The sequence below is a fragment of the Megalobrama amblycephala genome, linkage group LG3, assembly GCF_018812025.1.
Source record: "Megalobrama amblycephala isolate DHTTF-2021 linkage group LG3, ASM1881202v1, whole genome shotgun sequence".
NCBI lineage: Eukaryota > Metazoa > Chordata > Actinopteri > Cypriniformes > Xenocyprididae > Megalobrama > Megalobrama amblycephala.
The window spans coordinates 33,854,244-33,878,708 of record NC_063046.1 but is presented as its reverse complement, the minus strand read 5'-3'; the positions used below and the strand labels follow the sequence as shown (position 1 = coordinate 33,878,708).

Below are 24,465 nucleotides of genomic sequence, written 5' to 3'. Positions count from 1 at the left end.
TTTATTAAACATAGATGCAGAAGGTTCAGAACTGCCCGAATATGTACAGTCACTGACTCTGTGGGACGGTGACAGCTATTTTTATAAATTAACTTAAGTTTTGGATATTTCCTAGACAAGATATGAATTAATTCCCATATGAAGTAATTACTTTCGGGTGGTTCGGGGAATTTTGTCAAGGCTTATTGTCTAATGTAACCTATCGCTGGGCTAATTATGATTAGCAATGTGGATCATTTTAAGAGCGGTGACGTCACAGTGACGTAGGCGATTAAGGGGTCTATATGGGGGGGTTGGATCTGCTTGGTTACAAACATTCTTCCGAATATCATCCTTTGTGTACAACAGAACAAATAAATTTATACAGGTTTGGAGCAACTTGAGGGTGAGTAAATGATGACTGAACTTTCATTTTTGGGTGAACTATCCCTTTAAAATATTCTCTTTTACTGTTAGCTAATTTATTTTTATTTTTTTTTATTCTAGATTAACATTTGTTTTTTTGCTAAATTAAATGGTCATAAATAATCTTTAATAACCCTTAAAGAGATATCGAGAAACATATCCTCCTTTTCACGGTATTATTTTTTGTTAGTTTGGACAGTGATTCTGAGATGAATGATGCGTGCTCGATTTCTTCGGTCTGAATCGGTGATCAGCTCGTCTGTCCTGACTTCTGTCAGCACGTGTGATTCTAGCAGCAGCATTTTTGGATACTGTGTGTTTTGAACTATGGAATGTAAGTTTGATGGTGCTGTTATATTGATCATGGTCCTATTAATCTACTATTACTGGAAGCGAAACCAGAGGAGATTAACACGCAGCGCTGGTTAAGCTGTTGGTTCTTATATAGCCAGGGGAAAGGAGGAGAAAGTAGAGTTTCTGATCTGTTATCAATAGATGGCAGTAATGCAATGTTAAGTGCGATTTGCCAATAAAAAAATAAATAAAATAAAATAAAAAGAAAGAAGAAAGAAAGACACTTATATTGTTTAATGTATTATGTTGTGACCATCTTGGATCGTGTTAAATATAACATTATGGTCATTTACCAAAGAAAACAAAATGAAGGACAAGCGTAATAATATTTGATCTGTTTTCGCGTTCACAGTGCTGGAGTCCCGGATCCCACCAAAGGAAAGCGCTCTTTTGGGAGTTGAGGTGATCATTAACATTAGTTCCTTAAGCTGTTTCATGGTTTATAGCCTGGGTTTTCAACTTTATAATTTATGATCTGTTAAGCATTTCATAATGTATAGTTATTCTGTTAATTCTGGGAACTTTACAGACTAGTCAAATAAGATTCTGAATGTCACTTTTCACAGTCTTCAGATAGTACGAAAGCAGAGGCCTTCACCAAAGCGTTCCTGAAAAATAGCCTTTCCCAAATGAAAGATGCAGCCATTGAGGAGATGATGTTGCACAAGGCGGTAGTACTGGAATATAAGAGACCGAAAAAGAAGGGAAAGAAAAGGAAGGCCAAGGGACTGAATGCCAAAGAAAGAAGACGGCTAAAATTATTCCAGCTCAAACCTGAACATCAAAAGTCTGTATTGGAGGTTTCATTATGTTTATACTCTCTTTCACCTTATAGTGTTGTATCATGCACTATATTATATCGGTAAAACTTCTGCTTATCACTAAAATAATGCGTCTTTGTATCTTATGGATGTGATTTTAGATATGAACTCTTCTTGCCTCTGCATGAGCTATGGAAACAGTACATTGAGGACCTATGCAATGGATTGAAACCAGGAAGGTAAGATGCATGTCATAATTTCTGGCTCATGGGTACCTATAATTTCAATTCCAGTCTTGCTAACGCTCCGTGAATGTGCTGCCTGTTTCTTTTGAATACAGCAACCCACAGATGATCCAGCAGAAGCTCGTGAAAGCTGATTTCCATGGTGCAATCTTAACAGGTACAACGTCATGCACATTTGAAAATATCTGCACACAAAGGCACACATTTTTGGTTTAGCGGCAGTATATCCAGTGTATCCAGATTTTCGATTTAATGGTGATATTTTGAGAGTATAGTGGAATGTCATGTTCTCTTTCTCTCATCTTTTTTCCTTATAGTTGTCAGATCAAAATGCCCCTCGTATGTGGGTCTCACTGGCATCTTGGTACAGGAAATGAAGCACATCTTCAAAATCATCACAAAAGAGGACAAACTAAAAGGTATATGCGTAAATTATTTGTACAGGTTTCACAGCATTTCACTATTGTGAGCGAGCATGTCGGTACTTAAAGATGCTTAAACCAAGCTTCTGTCCTCTAGATAAAAAAAAAAGGAGGAGCCTCTGAGTGCAAAAAAAGTACAAGCCTATTTTTATGTTCGTTTTTGGATATTTCATTGAAAAACACTGGACAGAATCACCAGAATGCACTTGAAATGTAAATAAAAAAATGCCCTCAATTGAGGTGGATCTTTTTTACTATCCAGCACATAAACTATGATGGAAAAACAGTTAGAGAATAAATCCCTTGATGCGCAACAACAACAACAAAAGAAACTCACGTGACTTTGCTTTAACAGAGAAAGTGATTGGATAACTGGAATAACCAGCAGACCAATTTCACTGCACAGCATCTAAAATGTTGATTTAGTTATTCTGAAATGTCATCAAAATGGTTGGGTATAATGACCTCCCAGAACTCTCTCTCACATTTTCATTCCAAACACCAAGTATCTAAATGAAAGATAACGCAACAGTGTATATTGTTTCGTCTGTGCACTCTGATGCACACAACATTTATGATGTACCCAAAAAGGTCCAGGGCGGCTTTTTTATAGCTGCCCTTTTAATGCAATTAATTTTTTTGACAGGAACTTTCATTAATAAGCCTTTATCTGACCGAGTTCTGCTGTGCTCTAAATCACTCACAAATCTTATGATAATTCGATAATCTCCATTCAGTTTTCACACAATGTTAGTTGTTTTCATGCCTTTTGCACAACATTGCACCATTTCATGCTTTTCATCTTCAGAAAGATCTTTCTTCCTCCCCATATTGCATGAGAACTCTGACTTGCTTAATAATGTGAAACAACCTCTAAGTAGGGTTTCCATAGATTTGGGAAATTATTTTGTCTGAGATTGATACCAGTTATCTAAAAAGACATGGATAAATAAACAAACAAACAAACATTTTCTTAGAAAAACTAAAATCTGAATGTTTATTATACTGAAATATTACAGATATGTCACTTGCATAATAATTTGGAACGCATATATCAATAAAATATTGATATCATGTTATGTTATACATATTGGAAATAATCCAGCGCCAGCAGCAATCTGGTTGACACTCCAACATAGTAGAGGTCGTGTCCAACATAGTTCCCATCATAAAATGGAAAAGCAGTGTGTAGCTATTACTGCTGCACAAAATCATGTCAGAGGAAATGACACTCAACCCACACCCGAGAAAAGTCTGTGTGGGAGTTTTTTTTTATTTTGTAAAAGGACATTTTTAGGCATTTTTTGTTGTTGTTTCAAAGCAGCTTTACAGTGATAACAGGAAAATGGTTCAGTGATGCAACAGAGTTCATTTCGGCTGTACAGAGGCTCTAAAAGTAAATAGTCATTGTTCAATTGAAGTCAGTTCTGTGTTGATTCAGTTCTGTTGTAAAGATCATCAGTTATTAAATTAGCTCATTTCATTTATTAAAATGTTCTGCAGAAAACAGAGTTGTCATCGTCCAGCTCAGTTAGTTCTCATCCAATAGTGTCAGTGCGGTCAGATCAGTATTATTGTTGAATATTTAGATTTTCAACAGTATTAAAAAAAAGGCTGATCAGCTGTAAGTTTGTACAGTTATGATTACAAACTTTCTCATTCTCCCTACACTCATGCACTCAAAAAAATGATTCTAGCTGCTTGTTCAGTTTATTTAAATAAAATAAGCTGAACCAACACAAATCTTTAGTTTTTTACTTAATTGGCATTTGCACTCAATTGTATTATGTTAAATGAAATTAAATTTGCAAAATGTTAGGTTAACCTAAACCATTTGTGTTGGGACGACATGAATCATTTATGTTGCATTGATTGAAACTGGGCAGTGGATTTCTAGTTCCCAGCATGCTTTGCGTAGGGAAAGATCAGGACAGTAAATGATGAACTTAAGTGCTGTTTAATGTGTTTTTAGTAAAGGGAAATACCTTTTAAAGTTTGATGTTCAGTTATATTTGACATTTAAAAGAGTTTATGTCGATTTTTTTTGAGGTTACCATTATGCTGAAGTGTAGACCTTGTGGTTAGGCTATGGGTGGCTGCATGAAATAAATCTATGTTGTTCTCAACAAGCTTTAACTGTGCTAAAGCCAGTGATGAGAAGTTCTTTACCTGATCATTACTTGCATGCTATAAATGTTACTTAGCATATGAAAAAGTGATATTTTAGTTTAGTTTTTATAGAAATATAAATAAATTAGTTTGAGGGCCAGCACATAATTTACACAGTCTACATATGGTCATCAGCTTTATCCCTCTCAATGGTCATGAAACATGTATGTCTGTGTACAACAGCTATTCACAACCTAAGCACAAGCGCACATCTTCACCATGATGGTAACAAAAAATGTTTTATATATATACGCTACAAACTCTTTTAAATGTTCAAAATAACTAAACATTAAACACTTAAACACTAACAGGTCTTTCCATTTCCTTAAAAGTGCAGAAAACTTGAGCAACACTGCACAAGGGCACCAGTCTGAATTGCAATAGCACTGGTTGGATCAACAAGAATGAATTATGTTCAGGAAACATTCACAGAATATGTCAAATGAAACTGGTGTGATCTCATTCAATTAGCATGAATTTTACTCATCAGTACAATTAACCTATCTTAAGTTCAAATAAATCAGTTCAACTGTGTGGAAATAGGTGTCATAATTGAATTAAGTTAGACCAACAAGTTATTTTTTTGAGTGTGTTTAGAGTGATTCGTTGGCTAAAAAAGAGAAAAAATGAATTTGACTTATAGCATTATTATCTTTTTCAACATTTCTATAGATATCGCTGTAATATTATTATTTTGAATTATTTTGGCCATGATAATCATGTTGTGAAAACAGACCTAGTCCAGACTGAAGTCAAATCCTTACTGTGTCACGAACACACTTCCTCACAACAGTCATTAGCCACCTCTCAGAACCCCATTTACCAAATGAACTGACATGTTTGAAAGGTGCTTACCAGAGGCCACTTCAACCTCTCAAACAGTGTTGCTTATTCATTGTAGAAATATGCTATTCAATAATTCCCTCTGGATACTGACTTTTCTCTTTTTTTCTCTTTCTCTCTCTACAGTAATACCGAAGAGGAAAAGTGTGTTCAGTGTGGAAATTGGTGATTTTGTAACTCACATCTATGGCAGTACATTTGAACTGCGCTCCAGTGAGCGGTCAGCAAAGAAATTCAAAGTAAAAGGAACTATTGACTTGTAATGGAAAGTCTTAAACGTTGTCTCATTTTTAACTGTGGGCTGGTACTGGAGCCTGGGAGACTATCAGGAGCAGACGCTCAATCATTATGGATATGGGGGGGATAGGAGGAATAAACCTTGACCTTGTTTTCTCTCTCTCTTCTCTCTTTAAACGATCCCTGGTACCTGCCACTTCCTTATATTATACAAAACTCTTTGGCTATGACCTCATTTAGTCAACAAGGGTAGTCAGCACTGCAAATGCACTAAAAATGAAAAAGAAACTAATAATTCATTAGTACCAAATCCCATTACTTCAGTATGACAATAGATCCACAAGTATGTTTATATTGCACAATTATTTCCCATGGTGGGAGGCATTTAAGTAGGTTCTAAAATGTTAAAGTTGTATAAAATAAGCAAAGTATTGTTAGATGCAGTATCTTCAGTGTACTTGAATGAGCACAGGATCACAGGAGTTCAAAGTGTACACTGAGTTAGTGTGATTTTGAAGTTGTGGTTCTGTTTCAGTGGTCTATATGTCGTAATCTTTGCCTGCTTACAAAACAAGGAACTTATTTTTTCCCTCTGTGAACCTAGACCTGATTCTTGGAGACTTGGTCATGTTTTTTTTCCTTCAAGTGACTCATCAATGCCTCTTCTGGTAATGCCAGGGAGACTCCACATTCCTAGACTCGGAACAGGTTTTGCAATTAAAGGGATAGTTCATCCAAAAATGAAAATGTTGTCATTTACTCACCCTCAAGTTGTTTTAAACCTGTATGAGTTTCTTCTGCTGAAGACAAAAGAAGATATTTTGAAGAATGTGGGTGACCAAACCATTCATTGTCCCCATTGAGTTCCATAGTATATTATGGCGGTCAATGGGGACCAGAAACTGGTTACCGACATTCTTCAAAATATCATCTTTTGCGTTCAGACGAAAAAGAACTTCATACAGGTTTAGAGGGTGAGTAAATGGTGAGATTTTTTTTCTAGTTTTGGGTGAACTATCCCTTTAAGTACGTACGAGTTTGTTACTAACTATATTAGCTTAGAAAAATTATTTTGCATTCAGTGCTGAGAGCATAGTACAGATTTTGGCAGCAGTGTCTGAATTAAAGGAAGCTGAAAACATCAACTGCTGGAAGTGACCATTCTTGCAAATACACAAGAAGTCCATTCATCATTCTCATGTGCAATGTCTTTTATGAGAAAAGAGCTTCCTTACACTTAATCTCCTTCTCTGATGTCATGATGTTGCATCATAAGTGTGCAGACTTCCTTTAAATCACACTTTATATTTTTACAAAAAATATTATGTAGCCTATTAATTGTCACATATAAAATTTCAGGTTGTTATAGGGAAAATCTGTTTAATACATATAACAAGCCTGTTCTTTGTGGTCACTTTTTAAAAAAAATATTTTTCTCTGTAAAAAACAAAACAAAAAAAAACTTGATAGACTGGCTATGCCACCCGAATGTTTTAAGGGCCAAAGCTCTGTTGTTTTTTTGACACCTATAAATGAATCAGATACAGATTTCTCTGTTATCTAAGCCAATACTGTTTAATCAGATAAACAACAAATGTTGTTCACTTCAGCCCACACCTTTACAGCTTGCACATTGTCAAGGGAACTGCATGTTTAAGCACATTCATAAACATTTAATTATTTAAAAATGACTCCATAATATCTGTTTTCACATACAGTAGTGGCCAAAAGTGATGTTCGGCCTGGGAAAATGACATCACCCTTTATACAAATACTAAAAATTTGTAAAGATTTTGTAAACATGTTGTGTAGTTGCTTGGAGTCCATTTTTATATGTGACAATGCAATAAAACATGCCAAATTGCAAAATATTAACTGATTAAGTTGTAGTCAGTGTTTGCTTTTTCATGAGGTTTTTTTTGTTTTGTTTTGTTTTGTTTTACATTTTTACATTGTGTAGATGTAGTTTGCCTTTTTTGCCAAATAATTTTGACAGATAAATACCTTAGCCAAGTTCAGTATTTTGCTCTTTCCTTCATATTTAAAATATTTTCCTCATATTTTGTTTTTGATTTTTTGATCTTGATTTTTATTGTGTCGTCTTAATATATAAAAGAGATTCTATATCTACAACTATACGGTAGCCTCATGCAAAATGTAGTAATTTTTCTTGGTTTTGATGTGTTAGGTGTGAATTCGACAGTCTATTCAGTTTTCACACAATATTAGTTGTTTTCATGCCTTTTGCAAGACATTGCACCACTTCACGTTTTTCATCTTCAGAAAGATCTTTCTTCCTCCCCATGTTGCACGAGAACTGTGACTTTCTTAATAATGGGGAACAACCTCTTTCAGTAGGTTTTCCATTTACCCAAGAAGACTTGGCAAACTTGAACAAACCTGAGACTGATACCAGTCATCTAAAAAGATGAGAAATAAAACAAACTTTCTTTGAAAAACTAAAATCTGAATGTTTATTGTACTGAAAGTCACTTGCATGATAATTTGGAACACAGTGTCTAGAGTTCATGAAACCCATTTTAGTAGTTTTCATTTTAGTCAACAATAACAACACATGCATTAATGCATGCATTTTTTTAATCACATACACTGTGAAATAAATTATGCAGGTGAGGAAATAACACAGCACCAAAAATACCAGAATTATCATACGTTTTCCATTCTATTTTATGAACATAAGGTCTATAAAATGTTGTGACAGCATATATTACACTCAGATTTTAAATGTCAGACTTGAATCTGACGTCATTCATTCAAAACATTTTATTTTGTGTCAGTATGTTTTGAATGTGTCTGAGTTTCTGCCAGTCAAGAACAAGGAAGGTAACACTTCTAAAATAGTAGAGGCACTGCTGAGCAGTTCTGGAATTTCCCCTTTTCAAACAGGAAAGACAAGCTTGTGACACTGTATAAAAGGTCTGTCTCAACCGACCTGCACATTAAAAGAAGTGACTTTTAGTGCTGAACACAGAGGAGTATTTTCATCACATTTTTTATTGGAGCTCAAAGGACGAAGGAACTTCGAACAGATACAGCGTCTGTTTACCCAACGTTAATTCACTGCTTTCCACGACAATCAGGTATTTGGTAGCTCCTTTGTGGATTAATATATTTTTAAATATTTGAAAGATTTGTTGATTTAAAAGTACTGCCAAAAAAAAAAAAAAAAAAAAATCATCCAGCAGTCCATTGAAATCAATTTGACCTTGTCAATACTTTGACATTTTACAGGCAGCACCAATGGCAGCACATCCGACCTTTACTCTTGAGAACCGAGAGCGAATCCGGGCGGTGGAGAGCTCTTTCGGCCGCACTGGAAAGATGCTTCTAAAACCCGAACGTCTTCTTGTGGGAGAGGGCTGCTTGTTGAAGCTGTGCAGGCGTGGACCCAAACCCAAAATGTTCTTCCTCTTCAACGACATCTTGGTCTATGGTAGCGTCATGGTGCCCGGTCGCTGGTACAATAAGCAGAGGATCATTCCTTTGGAGGAGGTGCAGCAGGAAGATCTGGAAGACGGAATGGCCATGGCCAACCAATGGCTCATCCGCATGCCACGCAAGTCTTTCTACGTGTCGGCAGCCTCGCCTGAGGAAAAAAATGCATGGATGGAGCACATTGAGAGGTGCAGGGCCCTCCACATGCAAAATAAGGGCCTCCCCAATGACAATGATGCAGAGAAGTTTGCTGCCACCTGGATCCCTGACATGGCTTCAGCCATCTGCATGCGCTGCTCAAAGCGCTTCAACATTGCCATTCGGAGGAGGCACCACTGCCGGAGATGCGGTTATATAGTATGTCAAGCTTGCTCGAAGAGCCGGGCCTTGCTACCCAACATCTCCTCCAAGCCAGTGAGAGTTTGCCGGAACTGCGTGAGCAGCACAGAAGACGGAAAGGAGCAGAAAAAGAAGAGAAAACATGTACAGCACTGGAAAAAGAACTCTGTAGAGGACTCATCAACACTACCTGAGTTTGAGACGTCCAGCGACGAGGAGCTCGAAGATGAGAACGGGCACCAGGTGCCCACCAAGTGGTTCAACAACCAGGTGGAGGAAGCAGATTACTCCCACTACTGCTACTTAAAGACCGAGCACAGGAGTCCTCCCATCATTGGACTCTGACCGTGATGTGGGCAACTACTATTATGAACTATGCTGAAACTGAACATGTTTTACTGTTGACCAGATGCACAAAGACAAACACCAGCAGTTATTAAGTATTTTGCACTAAAGTATGTGAGTCACTTCTACTACTTCTGTTTTGCACTTTTGTATTTATGTATGTAAATTTGAATGTATATTCTATTTTCATAGTATAACAAATGTTTTCTATTATAGCATGTATAAAGTAAACAATGTGAATATTGTAATCAATATAATAAAAAAAGTATTATTATGAAATACTTTGGTGATTGCATTAAATACTTGGTGGGAAACACACACACAAACACATACCAGTTTTTGTAAATGTTTGTTTATAAAGCGAAGAAATAATTAAAACATAAAATAATATTTTCAATAGAAGCATCCTAGAAACTAGAAAGACAGCTTCTTACTGCAGACCTATAATGTTTAAGGGAGGGATAGTGGACGGTGACTGAGCATACTGCTTCACGAATGAATACCTGCGATTGACATCAACAAAACATTACATCCTTTTTTGGGATGTGATTTCAGTAGTCCAGGTCACATGACTGTACCATCCAAAAGATCTAAGTTAATTTATTGAGGTTTTTTATATTTTCATTAAAAAAAATAAATGTACATTATACTCTGCATTATATTACACTGGCATTAAATTACAAAATATATACACACATACAATTCTACAAGGGAAAATTATGTCATTATTTACTCATCCTCATGTCGTTCCACTTTGATGAAATCTGAGAGCTTTCTGTCCCTCCATAAACAGCTACGCAAATACTACTTTGACACTTCAAAAAGTTCTTAAAGAGATTGTAAAACTAATCCATATGAATTGAGTGTTTTAGTCCATATTTTCTGAAGAGAATTGATCGCTTTATGTAATGAACAGATTTAATTTAGGCTTTTATTCACATGTCGTTTCACACCTGTAAGACTTTCGTTCATCTTCGGAACACAAATGAAGATCTTCTCCATAGACAGCTACGCAACTGACACTTTGACGCTTCAAAAAGTTCATATAGAGATCGTGAAACTAACCCATATGAATTGAGTCCAAATTTTCTGAAGAGACTTGATCGCTTTATATGGTGAACAGATTTAGGCTTTTATTCACATAAACATTGATTAACTCACACATCAGTTGTGGTAAACAGAAGCTCAAGCATGTGTTACGCAGCACGCAAGAGGTTTGTTCTTGCGCATCAAGCAGGTTCGGTTGAGCTTCTGTTTATGTGCGCTGATCGATGTTTATATTTGAATAAAAACCTAAATTCAATCTGTTCACCATATAAAGCGATCAAGTCTATTCAGAAAATTTGGACTCAATTCATATGGGTTAGTTTCACGATCTCTATATGAACTTTTTGAAGCGTCAAAGTGTCAGTTGCGTAGCTGTCTATGGAGAAGATCTTCATTTGTGTTATGAAGATGAACGAAAGTCTTACAGGTGTGAAACGACATGAGGGTGAGTAATTAATGACAGAAATTTCATATTGGGGTGAACTAACCCTTTAACCCTTAACTGAGCAGCTGTTATATGGTAACATTTTTTAAAGATAAGACTGTACAGAATGATTATGAGACATCATCCAAATTATTATTAGTGGAAATATAAATAGTGCCAATTAATATAGCACAACAGAACATCATGAAATGAGGCCACCAATTGAATAGCGTGTAATATAATTTAGAGTATAAATAAAACTTATAGCAAGACTTGTGTAAATTATTTTCTTTTTACATTGAGGAATTGTAGAAAAATTACAATGCTCTAGCAGCATTTGTTAACTGCACACATTAATAAATTATTATAATTAAATGATAAAAAAACAAACTAAGAAACCAAACCTGCTTGATGGAAGTCAATGTGCGTGAGTAAATTAGTATTTTTTATTTTTGGATTGTCCATGGTGGATTATCCATTTACAGTAGGGATCAGAGCAGACAATGGCTCAACATACTGCTGGTGGGATGGATAACTGAGATTACAGTAAAAACTGACTTTGGATTAGAAGAGCTTTCTCAGTTTTGAGAGTTTAAATGGTAAGTTACAATTTAAAAGTTCATTTAAAGCAATTTTACGAGGTGCTTCAAAAGATTTTTTGACAGTTACAGATTTAAAAGGAATAATATGCTCTTCATGTAGACTCTTAAAAAAATATTGTAATTATATTCAAAGCACATGAATGATCAAGCTAATCATTTCTAAGTGGGACACAGAAATCTAAATGCTACTCGAGTTGCTTTGAAACAAAATAATAATAATAACATGTCTATAATCTATATATAGAGACATCAGTGAGTGGAAAGAAAGTAGTGAATGGTGTTAATCACTCAACATTCACGGTTTGCTTCATTTTTAGTTGTGATAATATATCAAATGAATATTTTTCATTATTTTGAATTCAGATGTAATTTTTTGGGTTTATTGTTGTTAATTTTGTACAAAACAAAATTATTTTGTTTTGTTTAGCTTACTTCCATGATATGTTTCTAGGTAGCAGTTTATTTTACAGTGTCTTTTTTACATGTTACATGTAGTTACTATAGTAATAACTATAAATTTTGCATAATCACATGCATCTAACCCTAAACCAAAATCTTATCCTAACTCTCGCTTGAATGTGTGACGTTTCTTTATGTTTCACAAGAAGCATAATTCCCATCACAAAGAACCAATTCAGCATAAAAGGTTTCTTCAAGAGGATACAGTGCTAAGTTTTATATGAGGAAAGATGATCTACAGAACCATCTATTTTTAGAGTGTACTAACAAATGATTAGTAGAACAAATCAAATTGTGTGGCTTACAAAAAAAAAAGCCATTTTGTATAAAAGTGTAATGTGCACATACAAGCTGAGAAAGTTTTCTGCTCTCATAAAAACTGTACAGAAAAACTGGTGGGAGGAAGAGAGTAAACAATTCTTTAAAAAACACCTTTTTCCTTTTGCTAAATGCCCAAAGTAATTTCCATGACAGACTTTTTGGCACACTGTGTGGAAAAATACACCGTAACTAGCAAAACCAGCTCAGTAGGTAAGATCAACTTTCACACTCATCACTGTTGTTTACTATCAATATATAAATAGAACAAGAAACCCAAAAACAACTTGAACCACTCATTACCAAAGAAACACAGTCATTGCGCTTTCTTACTGTACAGAATCTCCCACACATTACTTACAGTCTCAGTGCTTGATTCTGGGAAGCAAAGTTCATTCTAAAGTTCAAAGAAAAGTTGTCTATTACAAGCTCCATTTCTTTGCAAGCCTTCAGTAGAGCTGCTTATATAGCAGAACTGAACCCTTTTCAAAATGGATGAAACTTACAGTCAGCACTGAACTGAATTCAGCAGAATAATGGCATCATGGCCTTTTTTCAGTGATGCATTACAGCAGAATGGAATTGTTTGTATCATTGATCATTATTTTCCTGTTATCACTGTAAAGCTGCTTAGAAACAATCTGTATTCTAAGTCAAGTCATCAAGTCAAGTCACCTTTATTCATATAGCACTTTTTACAATGTAGATTGTTTCAGGAGAACAGGAAAATAATGTAACAGTTTGTTTTGGCTGTATCTGACTTCTGTGACATGAGACAGCTAGCAGACGGGTGGTTTATACTCTGGAGTGATGAGACCAAGATAAATGGCTGATGGCATCACAAAGGTGAGGAATACAAAGAGAAATGCATAGTGCCTACAGTGAAACATGGTGGCAGTGTACTTATGTGGGGCTGTATGAGTGCTGCTGGTGTCGGGGAGCTGCATTTCACTGATGGCATCATGAATTCACAGATGTACTGCTCAATACTGAAAGAGAAGATGCTACCATCACTCCGTGCCCTTGGTCGTCATGCACTTTTCCAACATGACAATGATCCTAAACACATTTCTGAAGAAGAACAGGGTGAAAGTGATTCAGTGGCTCCTGATCTGAACCCAGTCGAACACCTATGGGGAATTCTGAAGAGAGGTTGAGTATCACTCTCCATCCAGCATCCAGTCTCTAAAAGAGGTTATTCTTGAAGAATGGAAAAAGATAGATGTTGCAAAATGTCGCCAACTTGTTCATTCCATGTCTAGAAGACTTGATGCTGTCATTAAAAATCATGGAGGCCATACAAAGTACTAGTAGTTTTTGTTGTGGGGTATACTCATTTTTGCATCACTCTAATTTGAGGAAAACTGAAAAATGTGTAATCTAAGTTATATTATCAACCTTACTTTCATGTTATAAGTTAAACAGATGTTATATAAAACTTAGTCTTGTCAACATTTTGGAAATTGTTTTTGTGTTCATTGCGATACTGTTTAAAATGTTACTTTTCAAAGGGGGTGTACTCATCTACACTGAACACTGTAGATGACAGACAGTGAATGCATACACACCTTAAAGGAAGTAGCTGCATTTTTCTTGGCAACCAACTGATGTTATACAACCACCTTTTCGACCTTCTAAAAATAATACATATTTGTGCTGCCAAATGACAGTCAACACCGAGGGTTTCACTGCATTCTTCTTTGCACTGTTTAAAGTAATTAATTTGATGTGTTTGTACTTATATTTGTAGTGTGGTTTTTGCCTTTAAAGTCTGTTAGTTTTCATGGTGTGTGAGTGTGGTATTCTAAGAATAGCACAGGTCTGCTGCTCTCCAGCAAACTGCTATAGAGCACGGTACAGAGAGAGAGAGAGACACTGTGGTTCAATGTATAACCTCATCTCACTTTCAAAGAAATGTTGTAATGAGTTAAATTATTAGATTTTTTATTTTTTTTTACCATGTAAACATTCTCAATTACATGTAAATGTATATGCTTTATATAAACAAATGATCGCCTTCCAAGTGCTTCCGCCAAAACCACACTTTCGTATTCTTCAAAAAGCTTACGCTGTATGTCCTACAGAACGAACGCAGCGCCAGTTCCATTTTTTCCGTAAGTAGAATAGGGAAGGAACAGCGTAAGCTTTTTGAAGAATACGAAAATGCGGTTTTGGCAGAAGCACTTGGAAGGCGATCATTTGTTTATATATAAAGCATATACATTTAAAAATTATGATCGTTTCACTAGTTAAGACCCTTATTCCTAGTCTGGTATAGTTTAAAGCCCTTTGAAGCTGCACTGTAACTGTAATTTTGACCTTCAACCGTTTGGAGACCATTGAAATCCGTTATAAAGAGAATAATCCTGGAATGTTTTCATCAAAAACCGTAATTTATTTTCAACTGAAAAAAGACATGAACATCTTGGATGACATGGGGGTGAGTAAATTATCAGGAAAATTTTATTTGAAAGTGAACTAATCCTTTAAGTACGTTACAATTAATGTTACATATTGCACACGGTGTAGCCTTAAAATAACATTGAACTATTTCACCATTTTTGTGAAAATAGTTGTGTAAATAGCTCTTATTGAATCAATAAAGACTAGAGTCATTTAAGTCACTTTTATAGTGATTACTGTTCTCTTAGGTAGACCTTGATCGGTTCAACCAAATTCTCTTTACCAATGCTAATTCAATATAGCAAATAAATAGATTTTAAATGAAAATGAAAATGCTGACTCTGATTCAAGTCATAACTTCTCAAATTTCCCTATCCCATGTTTTTAGAGAATAGATTTTGAAATGATTAGTGAAACAACAATATATTAATAGCAGATCTAAAAGGTAAGTCTACTAAAAGATTGTTCACCAAAAAATAAAATAAATTAAATTAATAAACACTTTTCCAAATGACTTTCTTACTTCTTCAGAACACAAAAGATGATATTTCGTGAAATGGCTCAGTGTTTTCTGCCCATACAATGCAAATCAATGGTAAATAAAACTGTTTGCTTACCAACATTGTTCAAAAATATATTCTTTTATGTTCCACAGAAGGAAATCATACAGATTTGCAACAACATAAGGGTGAGCAAACAATGTATTATTCTTTTAACTGTACTGTAGTAGCTCATCAGGTGGCCTTGATTTCACATGTTGGAAAAGATTATCGTTTAATTACTCAGAAGCATTTCACTCAATTTATGAGTATTTCAAACATTTTAAGATTTACAGTGAAACTGTAAACTGGATTAAAATTTTAAAACGGAACAATGTGATAACACCTACCAGCATGTTTATAATAAGGAAAAATAAAAGTAAAAACACAGATTTCAGAAACAGCACCTAGGCTACACTAAAAAAGCTCCAGTGTTCAGTTCAATTAGGTGGAATGGTGACTCAGCTCTTCCAGTGGTCATTAAAGGTGCCCTAGAATTAAATATTGAATTTACCTTGGCATAGTTGAATAACAAGAGTTCAGTACATGGAAAAGACATACACTGAGTTTCAAACTCCATTGTTTCCTCCTTCTTATATAAATCTCATTTGTTTAAAAGACCTCTGAAGAACAGATGAATCTCAACATAACACTGACTGTTACGTAACAGTCGGGGTGTACGCCCCCAATATTTGCATATGCCAGCCCATGATCAAGCCATTAGACAAGGGCAAAATGTCTGGATGTGCACAGCTGAATCATCAGACTAGGTAAGCAAGCAAGGACAATAGCGAAAAATGGCAGATGGAGCAATAATAACTGACATGATCCATGATATCATGATATTTTTAGTGATATTTGTGAATTGTCTTTCTAAATGTTTCGTTAGCATGTTGCTAATGTACTGTTAAATGTGGTTAAAGTTACCATCGTTTATTACTGTATTCACGGAGACAAGAGAGCTGTCGCTATTTTCATTTTTAAACACTTGCAGTCTGTATAATTCATAAACACAACTTCATTCTTTATAAATCTCTCCAACAGTGTGTAATGTTAGCTTTAGCCACGGAGCACTATCAAACTCATTCAGAATCAAATGTAAACATCCAAATAAATACAATACTCACATGATCCGATGTATGCATGCAGCATGCATGACAAACATCTTGTAAAGATCCATTTTGAGGGTTATATTAGCTGTGTGAACTTTGTGTTTATGCTGTTCAAGACAAGCGCGAGCTCCGGGGGAGGGGGAGCACAAGAATTAAAGGGGCCGCAACCTATAAATCTGTGCATAGTTAATGATGCCCCAAAATAGGCAGTTAAAAAAATGAATTAAAAAAAATCTATGGGGTATTTTGAGCTGAAACTTCACAGACACATTCAGGGGACACCTTAGACTTATATTACATCTTTTAAAAAGAAGTTCTAGGGCACCTTTAAACACTGGACATGTTCCAAAAGCATGGAAAGAGACCATGATGATTCCTGTTCCTAAAAAATCTAATGCTAAAGAGATGGAGAATTTCAGACCTGTGGCACTTACCTTGGTTCTCTGTAAATGCATAGAGAGGGTGGTAGTAGGGGAGCTCTCTGCCAGCGTAGGTCAGTGTTTAGACCTGCTGCAGTTTGCTTACAAGTCGAAACACGGAGTTGAAGATGCTTGTCTAACTCTTTTAGATACTGTTACTAGACATTTGGATGCTCCCAACTCACTTGTTAGGATTTTATTTCTGGATTTTACATCTGCTTTTAACACAGTTAATATTAATTTATTGTTGGACCGCCTTCAAAAATTGCAAGTTAATCTGACTCTTGTGCAATGGACTAAGGATTTTTTAATGAATAGACCCCAATATGTTAGAATGTATGACCACAAATCTAGCAGTATTGTTATAAATACGGGAGTTCCACAAGGTTGTGTCTTATCACCTATTTTATTTTCCATATACACAAATGAAATCATGTGTGGAATTAAGGGTATGTCACTCACAGATGACATGGCTTTGGTGGCTTGTATGACAGACAAGCAGTCCCTGGTCATATACAAGCAATTTGTTGAATCCATGGTTGGTTGGTTCCATGACAGTTCCCTAAAACTGAACATAAATAAGACCAAAGAGTTGTGTTGTGGGGGGATTCGTCCACCCAAAATTTATTCTTCACTTTATGAACCACTTAGGTTAGGGGGCAGGAAGTGGAACAGGTTGAATCCTTTACGTATTTGGGCACTGTGATTGACAGCCAACTGTCCTTTGCACAACATGTGAATGGTGTCTGTAAGAAAGCTAATCAGCGTTTATTTTTTCTGAGACAGCTGAAAAGATTTAATGTTAGACAGGATATCATGACTACAGTGTATCGGTCACTTGTGGATTTAATATTGTTTCTTGGTATAGTCTATATTTTCAGCTGGAAATAAGGAAAAATTATCAAGAATTATTAAGCAGGCATCAAGATTTACTGGGGTCTCGCAGCTTCAGCTTTCAAATCTTTATTATATGGCAGTTAAGAGGAAAGCAGCTTCTATTATTACAGATTGTACACATCCTCTGTATGATGCTTTTCAGCTACTTCCATCAGGTTGCCGGTTTTGAACTCCTTTGGCTAGGAAGAAGGCTTACAGGAATTCTTTTGTGCCCAATGCAGTAACTATTTTAAACAAGGTTAAGTGATTGTGTGTGGGTTGTTTTTTTTAATCCTAAAATGTTTGTTTTAAAATGAACTGTGTATTGTGGATTGTATGTATGTATTGTTATGTTGTATTGTATGAGAGCCTTTTAACCTAAGAAAAATTTCTATCATTGCTGATAGACAATAAAGATTCTCTGAACTCTGAACTCAGGTACTGTAGACAAACTTGGCTTAGACTAAGCAGGCAACATTACCCCACTATTTTTGCCCGTACTGCACTTTGGCTCCAAGCTCGTTTGTGGCAAAAGAGATTAAAGTAGTAAGCACTCGCATCTGCAGGGAGGAATTACCCATTACTAGAAAAATGAGTTGAGCCAGGTCAACCCAATCCAGATTGCCCAGTACTGCCATGACCTCAGAGTACAGTTTCTTCTTCTGTTGAGGAGACATCTCCATTATGATCTGAGGGAGAGGCTGGAATTTGTCATTAGTCATCCACCATCCCATAGCACCTCCCAGAGCACCACCTACAAAAGACAACAGAAGATCAGGAGAAAGAAACAAAATGCTAAAGATGCACTATGTTCACTAAATGAACCATCCATATTATTAACCAATAAAATCAACTCTCACTCTTTTATTTTTCACTTGAAATTTTAAGTTGATCACACTAAATGGTCTAAATGTTGTACTGTATTTACTAAATGTTTAATCTTTCAACTTGTGTTTAGATAGCCTAGGCTATTATTACAAAAAGGTATATGCTATTAAAGTTTTTAGTTAATAATTTGAATCAACATTTATCTTTACATTTTCTGTTGATTTAAAATTTAAATTAAGTTTTAGTAATTTGTTATTTATTTATTTTTTATGTCTATACCGTTTTAGCTTATTATAAAACGGATTGTTCCGGTCCTTGGTTCTGATTGGTTGAGCCGCGTTCTGAGGCGTTGTAGTACTTTACAAACCTACACTACAAATGTGCATGGGACGGGTGAATATTAAAATAAATATTTTTATGGACTAACCGTTTTTATAAAAGCAATAAGCCCCGTGAAAGCCATGTTTTACAGTGAATTTAGAACAGCTAAGAGGGGTTATTGCTTTATTTTAGTACAAAGTTAAACTAAATAAAAATGAGAAATATTGACTTGGCAACTGGCTGAAGTAAAATAAGATAAAGTTTCGTTTATATTTTATTTTATTTAACGCTGCAATAACGGTTTAGTAAACCCAGCAACAAAGGCAACTTCAGAGAAACATAATTAGCCTAATTGTTTATAAATGATATTATACCACCACCCTGTGGTTAAGAGATGCAGTGGGTCAAAGTTTGTGGATGACAAGAAATCAAATACACAATACATACCAATAAATATACCGGGTGGACCTCCGAGTAGCCCCCCTAAAAAAGCCCCTCCGCCCGCGGCAGCAGCTCCTTGGGCTGAATGCTGTAGTGCTGCTTTAATCTGCCTGCTCTCTGATATTTTACAGCAGAGCCCCATTACATCGTCTATTTGACGCATCATTGTGTTGTGTTCAAAAACACTGTCTGCGGAGGAGAAACTTTTATGAAAGAGCTGTCTATTCTCAAATGTAGGAAGATTTAAAACTGCTCAGAGTGTCGTAGACCTATATAAACTATGGTTTGTATCAAACAAACAGCCTGTAACTACAACTGCCGTAGTTAAAAAGTGATAAAGCTAAACAACTTTCATAAAATCTGTACATTTTCATGGCATACATCTGCTTTTGAAGAATATTTAACACTAGGCAAGTGTTGTAAACTACATTATACAGCTTTCATAAAACATTCAGGCATTACCTCTGTTTCTTCTGTTGACGTTACTTTAGGATTAAGAAAGTGAAAGTGACATCGAGTGACATCATACTTACACTCTCTGCTCCGCTGCTGTGTCCTGTCCCTTTAATTAGTGATATGCGTATTAGCCTGCCCTACATTTCGTCACCTTAGAACTTATTTACATTATGTGATTTTTTTTTAAGTTGTGAACATTTTTGGGCTTTTTATTTAGACCACAAAAAGGTTCTATCTACAAAGTTGAACTTTAACTTGGTTCTATAAGGTTCTATCTGTGAGCCAATCAGCACAGGCACAGGATGACTAATGAGCCAAGACTGTTTAAATGTAAACATCCAGAAGAAGCCCATGATAGACTCATTTCTTTTATCATTTATTCACTTCCATTCTATCTATCTATCTATCTATCTATCTATCTATCTATCTATCTATCTATCTATCTATCTATCTATCTATCTATCTATCTATCTATCTATCTATCTATCTATCTATCTGTTGTTCATATGTCTATGTGGTGTTTTTAATATGCTTTAAGACAAACTATGTGCAAATTCATAAGTCAACACCATTGCTGAGTATTTTCTGTTTAAAACTGCAGTAAACCAAAGAATGCTACGTTCACACCAAACGCGATTGGAGCGTCAAATTATGGAAAGCCGAAAGGGCCAAATACACGTGAATTTTAACACGTCAACAACACGTTAAATACGTGTATTTCACGCGTATTTAACGCGTATTTCACACGTTAAATACGCGTGAAAAATCAATGTGTCAAATACGTGTATTTCACACGTAAAATACACGTTAAATACATGAACTACACGCGCGAATGAGGAGAATTCGCATAAACCCCACACTTTGAAATCGCTGGAGTCTGTGACGTCACAAACTACCTTAACCAATCACATCAATGTGCCGGCGTGCTAGCATATCATTAACCCTTTGACGCGTACGATCACACCGGTGTGATCAGTCTTGGCTGGCCCCAGGAGCGTACGATCACACCGGTGTGATCAGTCTTGGCTGGCCCCAGGAGCGTACGATCACACCGGTGTGATTAGAACGTTCAGTGCATTACGTGATCAACTGCCAAATTCAAATGTGTGTGCGCGCTTTAACTGGCGCTAAACCAGAGACGGACGCGCGCAGCGCTTTTCATATATCACATATATGCTGTGTTTTCAACCAAATAATGTTAATTTCAGGTTTCAGACATTTAAATACACATGAGTACTAACAAAACAATATATTTAGAATTTGTAAAATACACAATGGTGTCTATAGAAGCGGAAATAACAACCCTTTCCATTATAACTTGACAACACGTTTAATTCATATCAGATACACATTGAGAAAGTAACTTAAAAGCTTACTCTATTCTTCCCCAGTTCACCGGCACACTTACTTTCATGTATTTCGGGAGAAGTGGATAAATTCACGGGTTGTAAATCCAACAGATCCGATTCTCTGCGCGGTGCAAACTAACATGGCGGCGCCCATCGCTCATAACTAACGCGATCGTTATAAACGTGTTTAAACAGCAAAACACATCCACTTGCACATATTTGGCATATTAGATATTTCATGCTATAGTTAACAAATTTGTGAATATTTTGAATAAAAAAGGAAAAATTAAGTGAAAGCAGATCATCATTCATACAGTGCTGCAGTGTGTCACGTAACAAGCAATGTCACCATGGAAACCATAAAGTGATACGTTCTAAATAACGGTCGCCTTAAAAAACTCACGCTGGGGGGTCAGACAGAATATTTGAAACTTACGTGCGAAAGGGTTAAAAGGGAGTCTCAAAGTTATCCCAGTATATTTTTCTCTTGATATGAAAAATCGTGCAGATTTAGCAATATGGCGGGTGCGATGCATATTACGATGTTACAATGAACTATAAGTTGTACAAAGCATTTGTAAGGATACTGATTGTTAGAAGGATGTAATCAAGCAAAACGCTAATCATATTAATTAGTGTTATGTATCCGATGTTGTAAAAAGCGATACTATTGTGCAGCATTTACCTCAGTAAGTTGACCGAGTGGATCTCTGAGCTGAGTGGAGGCGGGGCTAATTATCATATTTATAGATCTGTATATAGGCTATTCAATGAGGCAAGGGTGTAGAGTTACATTCAAGCTAATTTAAGGCATTAAGAATTTTTTTTCACAGAAAAATACGTTTAAATATGTAATATTGGTGATCGAAGATGAGTTTTAAGGGATAAAATTATTGACTACAGGGGGGGGCTTTAAAACCTTTTAACTCTCTAGCTAACTTTTCAATCCATACTGATCTTTAGAGAAAAAGCCATTTTAAACAGAATCCCTAAGTGATAAAAAGGGCATGTGTTTGTGTCCACAAAGATTGTAATATCTGAAATCCTTGGTCCTTTGTTCCCATTGAGGAAAACAGCTTATAAATCATATATATATATATATGTGTGTGTGTGTGTGTGTGTGTGTAAAAATAGGCTATGGTTTTCTGTAATGGGTAGGTTTAGGGTTAGGGGATAAAATAAACAGTTTGTTTCATTATGAAAACAAATCATTATGTGTTGCCATGATGTATCTATCCATCCATCAATCCATCCATTCCCCAAACCACTTATCCTCAATAAGGTTGCAGGCAATTAAAGACTAAAGACATTTAGCATTTAAATGGGGAATTTGGGGGGAAATGTCATGTTAAATGTTCTAAAAAATGACAGATTGACCAAATGTTACACTTCATCTAAAAAAGACTGACTTCTTTCTTGTTAGTTTTTGCTCAGAATGGATTATTTTAGGAATTGTGCACTTTAATGGTACATTCTGGCTGGTGTTTCTGTTTTGGAGGCTATCTCACATTTTAAAAGAAGCAACCCACCACCCATTACAACTATCAGTCTATTCAAGAGATCATAAACTGATTTTGATTACATTGGTTTTCCACTGTTATAGCCTATATTATCGGAGTTAGTAACACTATAGTTGTGAACATTTATCAATAGGCCAAAAGAAACAAATATTAAGCACTGTCTGATCTGATTTTTTAAGGAATTTTACCGTTTTCTTCCATATTTTGCACCTATTTGGCTTGGGATAAAGATATACATATGTACACAATCACCATTATGTATTTTATTATACATTCATGTCCATTCAACATGCAGTGACACCTAAATTACACATTTTGCATTGTGACAATTTTAATAAATGACCTACATGGTCGTGTGTATTTTACGTGATTGCGTATTGTGTGTTAGTAGCCTATAATATGACATTGTCAAAAATGTAAACTGTCTGACCAAAACATGTAGGACTGGGCCTATAATATTTTTGCAAGGTCTACTTTGCCATAGTGACATCCTTTATAGTGCTTTATTAAAATTTCACTTGTGACATAAAGAATGTAAACTAGCAACAAATAGCTTGTCCCAAACACTGGAACTAGTTCTGTTACAAATAGCCCAGTGTTTTAACCATTCTTGGTCTCTCACATTATCCCGTCCTATAGTCTCTGACATCAGAAGATATTTTGAACTAGTCAACTTGCTAACAAAATGCCAACAGTCATTAGTTTAAATGCAATAATTAACTTAAAAGTGTAACTAAATGAAGTTAAATTCAATCTTCATACCGCACTTCAGCTTTGAGCTGTGTTTTAGTATAACTGAGTATAGCAGCCAGAACCTGCTCATGTAGAGAGGCATTCCCATTAACTTGAGCAATTAATTGAGCGAGGTCAGTCCATTTCAATGTACCCACTACGGCCATGATATCAGAGTACAGTTTCTCCTGCTGTGTAGGAGCCAGCTCCATGAGGATCTCAGGAAGTGGTTTGAACTGGCCACTTGTCATCCATCCTCCCAGCGCACCCCCCAAAGCAGCACCTTTAATCAATATAAAGAAATAAAATTATAATATAGCACCATCTTGTGGTTAATAAGTTAACTAGACGTTTGTGGGTTGCAAAAAAAAAAAAAAAAAAAAAAAATCACGGATAAACATACCAACAGCTATACCAGCTGGACCTCCGATCAGACCTCCAACAAAAGCACCTCCACCAGCAACTGCAGCTCCTTTCGCTGAGCTTTTAAATGCTGCTTTTATCTTCTTATTTGCGGAGATTTCACAGCAAAGTTTCATAATATCATCTTTTCGATGTGTCATTTTGACGTGCTGAAAATTGAAATAAACAACGATGCACACATGTATAAAGGAAGAGGAAAAACTGCCAATGAAACACACAAGTCTTTAATCATTTCGCGTTTTTTGAGGCCTCGCCACTTTTTATGTTTGAGAAAATAAGATCGACGAACTGTAATTTAAAAACATCACCAGTAGGTCTACTTAAAAACTACATTTCTGATTTTACTAAACAAGATTTTTCTTACCTAAGTGTCTTTCAAGCTGGAGTTTTAACTCGAGCAGAAGTTTACTTTCGGTATCACATTCATAGTAGCCTACATGCACTTCCGCGCTCTGGTCTCTGCGCTTAAACATTTGAATTTAGTCAGGTGGAGACTATATATAGATATTTTTGATAAACTATTATAGAGCATAAAATGAATCTGGCATGAAAAGTAGCTTTACAAAAATCTAGCTGGGGATTAAAAAACAAAAGACAAAACTTAAAAACATAGCCTACAA

General features: G+C 35.7%; 4 protein-coding genes across 4 annotated transcripts; 2 read left to right on the top strand and 2 right to left on the bottom strand.

The window, feature by feature from the left end:
* Positions 1-582: 582 nt before the first annotated feature.
* Positions 583-6,584, top strand: pop4 (POP4 homolog, ribonuclease P/MRP subunit). The gene is made up of 7 exons (XM_048185246.1): positions 583-739; positions 1,112-1,161; positions 1,326-1,546; positions 1,682-1,759; positions 1,861-1,922; positions 2,083-2,184; positions 5,326-6,584. Exons 1-7 carry the CDS (start codon positions 733-735, stop codon positions 5,460-5,462), a joined length of 657 nt encoding a protein of 218 aa, XP_048041203.1. The 5' UTR covers positions 583-732; the 3' UTR covers positions 5,463-6,584.
* Positions 6,585-8,376: 1,792 nt separating this feature from the next.
* plekhf1 (pleckstrin homology domain containing, family F (with FYVE domain) member 1) lies at positions 8,377-9,893 on the top strand. Its single transcript, XM_048185245.1, has 2 exons — positions 8,377-8,537; positions 8,689-9,893. Exon 2 carries the CDS (start codon positions 8,698-8,700, stop codon positions 9,574-9,576), a length of 879 nt encoding a protein of 292 aa, XP_048041202.1. The 5' UTR covers positions 8,377-8,537; positions 8,689-8,697; the 3' UTR covers positions 9,577-9,893.
* Positions 9,894-17,491: 7,598 nt separating this feature from the next.
* si:ch211-260e23.7 (protein C19orf12 homolog) lies at positions 17,492-19,925 on the bottom strand. The gene is made up of 3 exons (XM_048185244.1): positions 19,828-19,925; positions 19,372-19,554; positions 17,492-18,529 (listed from the first exon to the last, which is right to left on the bottom strand). Exons 2-3 carry the CDS (start codon positions 19,529-19,531, stop codon positions 18,261-18,263), a joined length of 429 nt encoding a protein of 142 aa, XP_048041201.1. The 5' UTR covers positions 19,532-19,554; positions 19,828-19,925; the 3' UTR covers positions 17,492-18,260.
* Positions 19,926-22,938: 3,013 nt separating this feature from the next.
* zgc:101715 (Protein C19orf12 homolog-like) lies at positions 22,939-24,319 on the bottom strand. Its single transcript, XM_048185242.1, has 3 exons — positions 24,210-24,319; positions 23,826-23,994; positions 22,939-23,705 (listed from the first exon to the last, which is right to left on the bottom strand). The coding sequence occupies exons 2-3, from the start codon at positions 23,983-23,985 to the stop codon at positions 23,440-23,442; spliced, it is 426 nt and encodes a 141-aa protein (XP_048041199.1). The 5' UTR covers positions 23,986-23,994; positions 24,210-24,319; the 3' UTR covers positions 22,939-23,439.
* Between the last annotated feature and the right edge of the window lie 146 nt (positions 24,320-24,465).

What these genes read in the sequence shown, in the direction of transcription:
- pop4 (XM_048185246.1), top strand. An exon ending in CTCAAACCTGAACATCAAAA is followed by an intron (nt 1,547 to 1,681) that starts GTCTGTATTGGA and finishes ATGTGATTTTAG; the next exon opens with ATATGAACTCTTCTTGCCTC. An exon ending in CCATGGTGCAATCTTAACAG is followed by an intron (nt 1,923 to 2,082) that starts GTACAACGTCAT and finishes TTTTCCTTATAG; the next exon opens with TTGTCAGATCAAAATGCCCC.
- plekhf1 (XM_048185245.1), top strand. Translation starts at nt 8,698, where the DNA reads ATGGCAGCACATCCGACCTTTACTCTTGAGAACCGAGAGCGAATCCGG.
- si:ch211-260e23.7 (XM_048185244.1), bottom strand. Translation starts at nt 19,531, where the DNA reads ATGATGCGTCAAATAGACGATGTAATGGGGCTCTGCTGTAAAATATCA. An exon ending in TCCACCCGGTATATTTATTG is followed by an intron (nt 18,530 to 19,371) that starts GTATGTATTGTG and finishes TGTCTTTTGTAG; the next exon opens with GTGGTGCTCTGGGAGGTGCT.
- zgc:101715 (XM_048185242.1), bottom strand. Translation starts at nt 23,985, where the DNA reads ATGACACATCGAAAAGATGATATTATGAAACTTTGCTGTGAAATCTCC. An exon ending in TCCAGCTGGTATAGCTGTTG is followed by an intron (nt 23,706 to 23,825) that starts GTATGTTTATCC and finishes TATTGATTAAAG; the next exon opens with GTGCTGCTTTGGGGGGTGCG.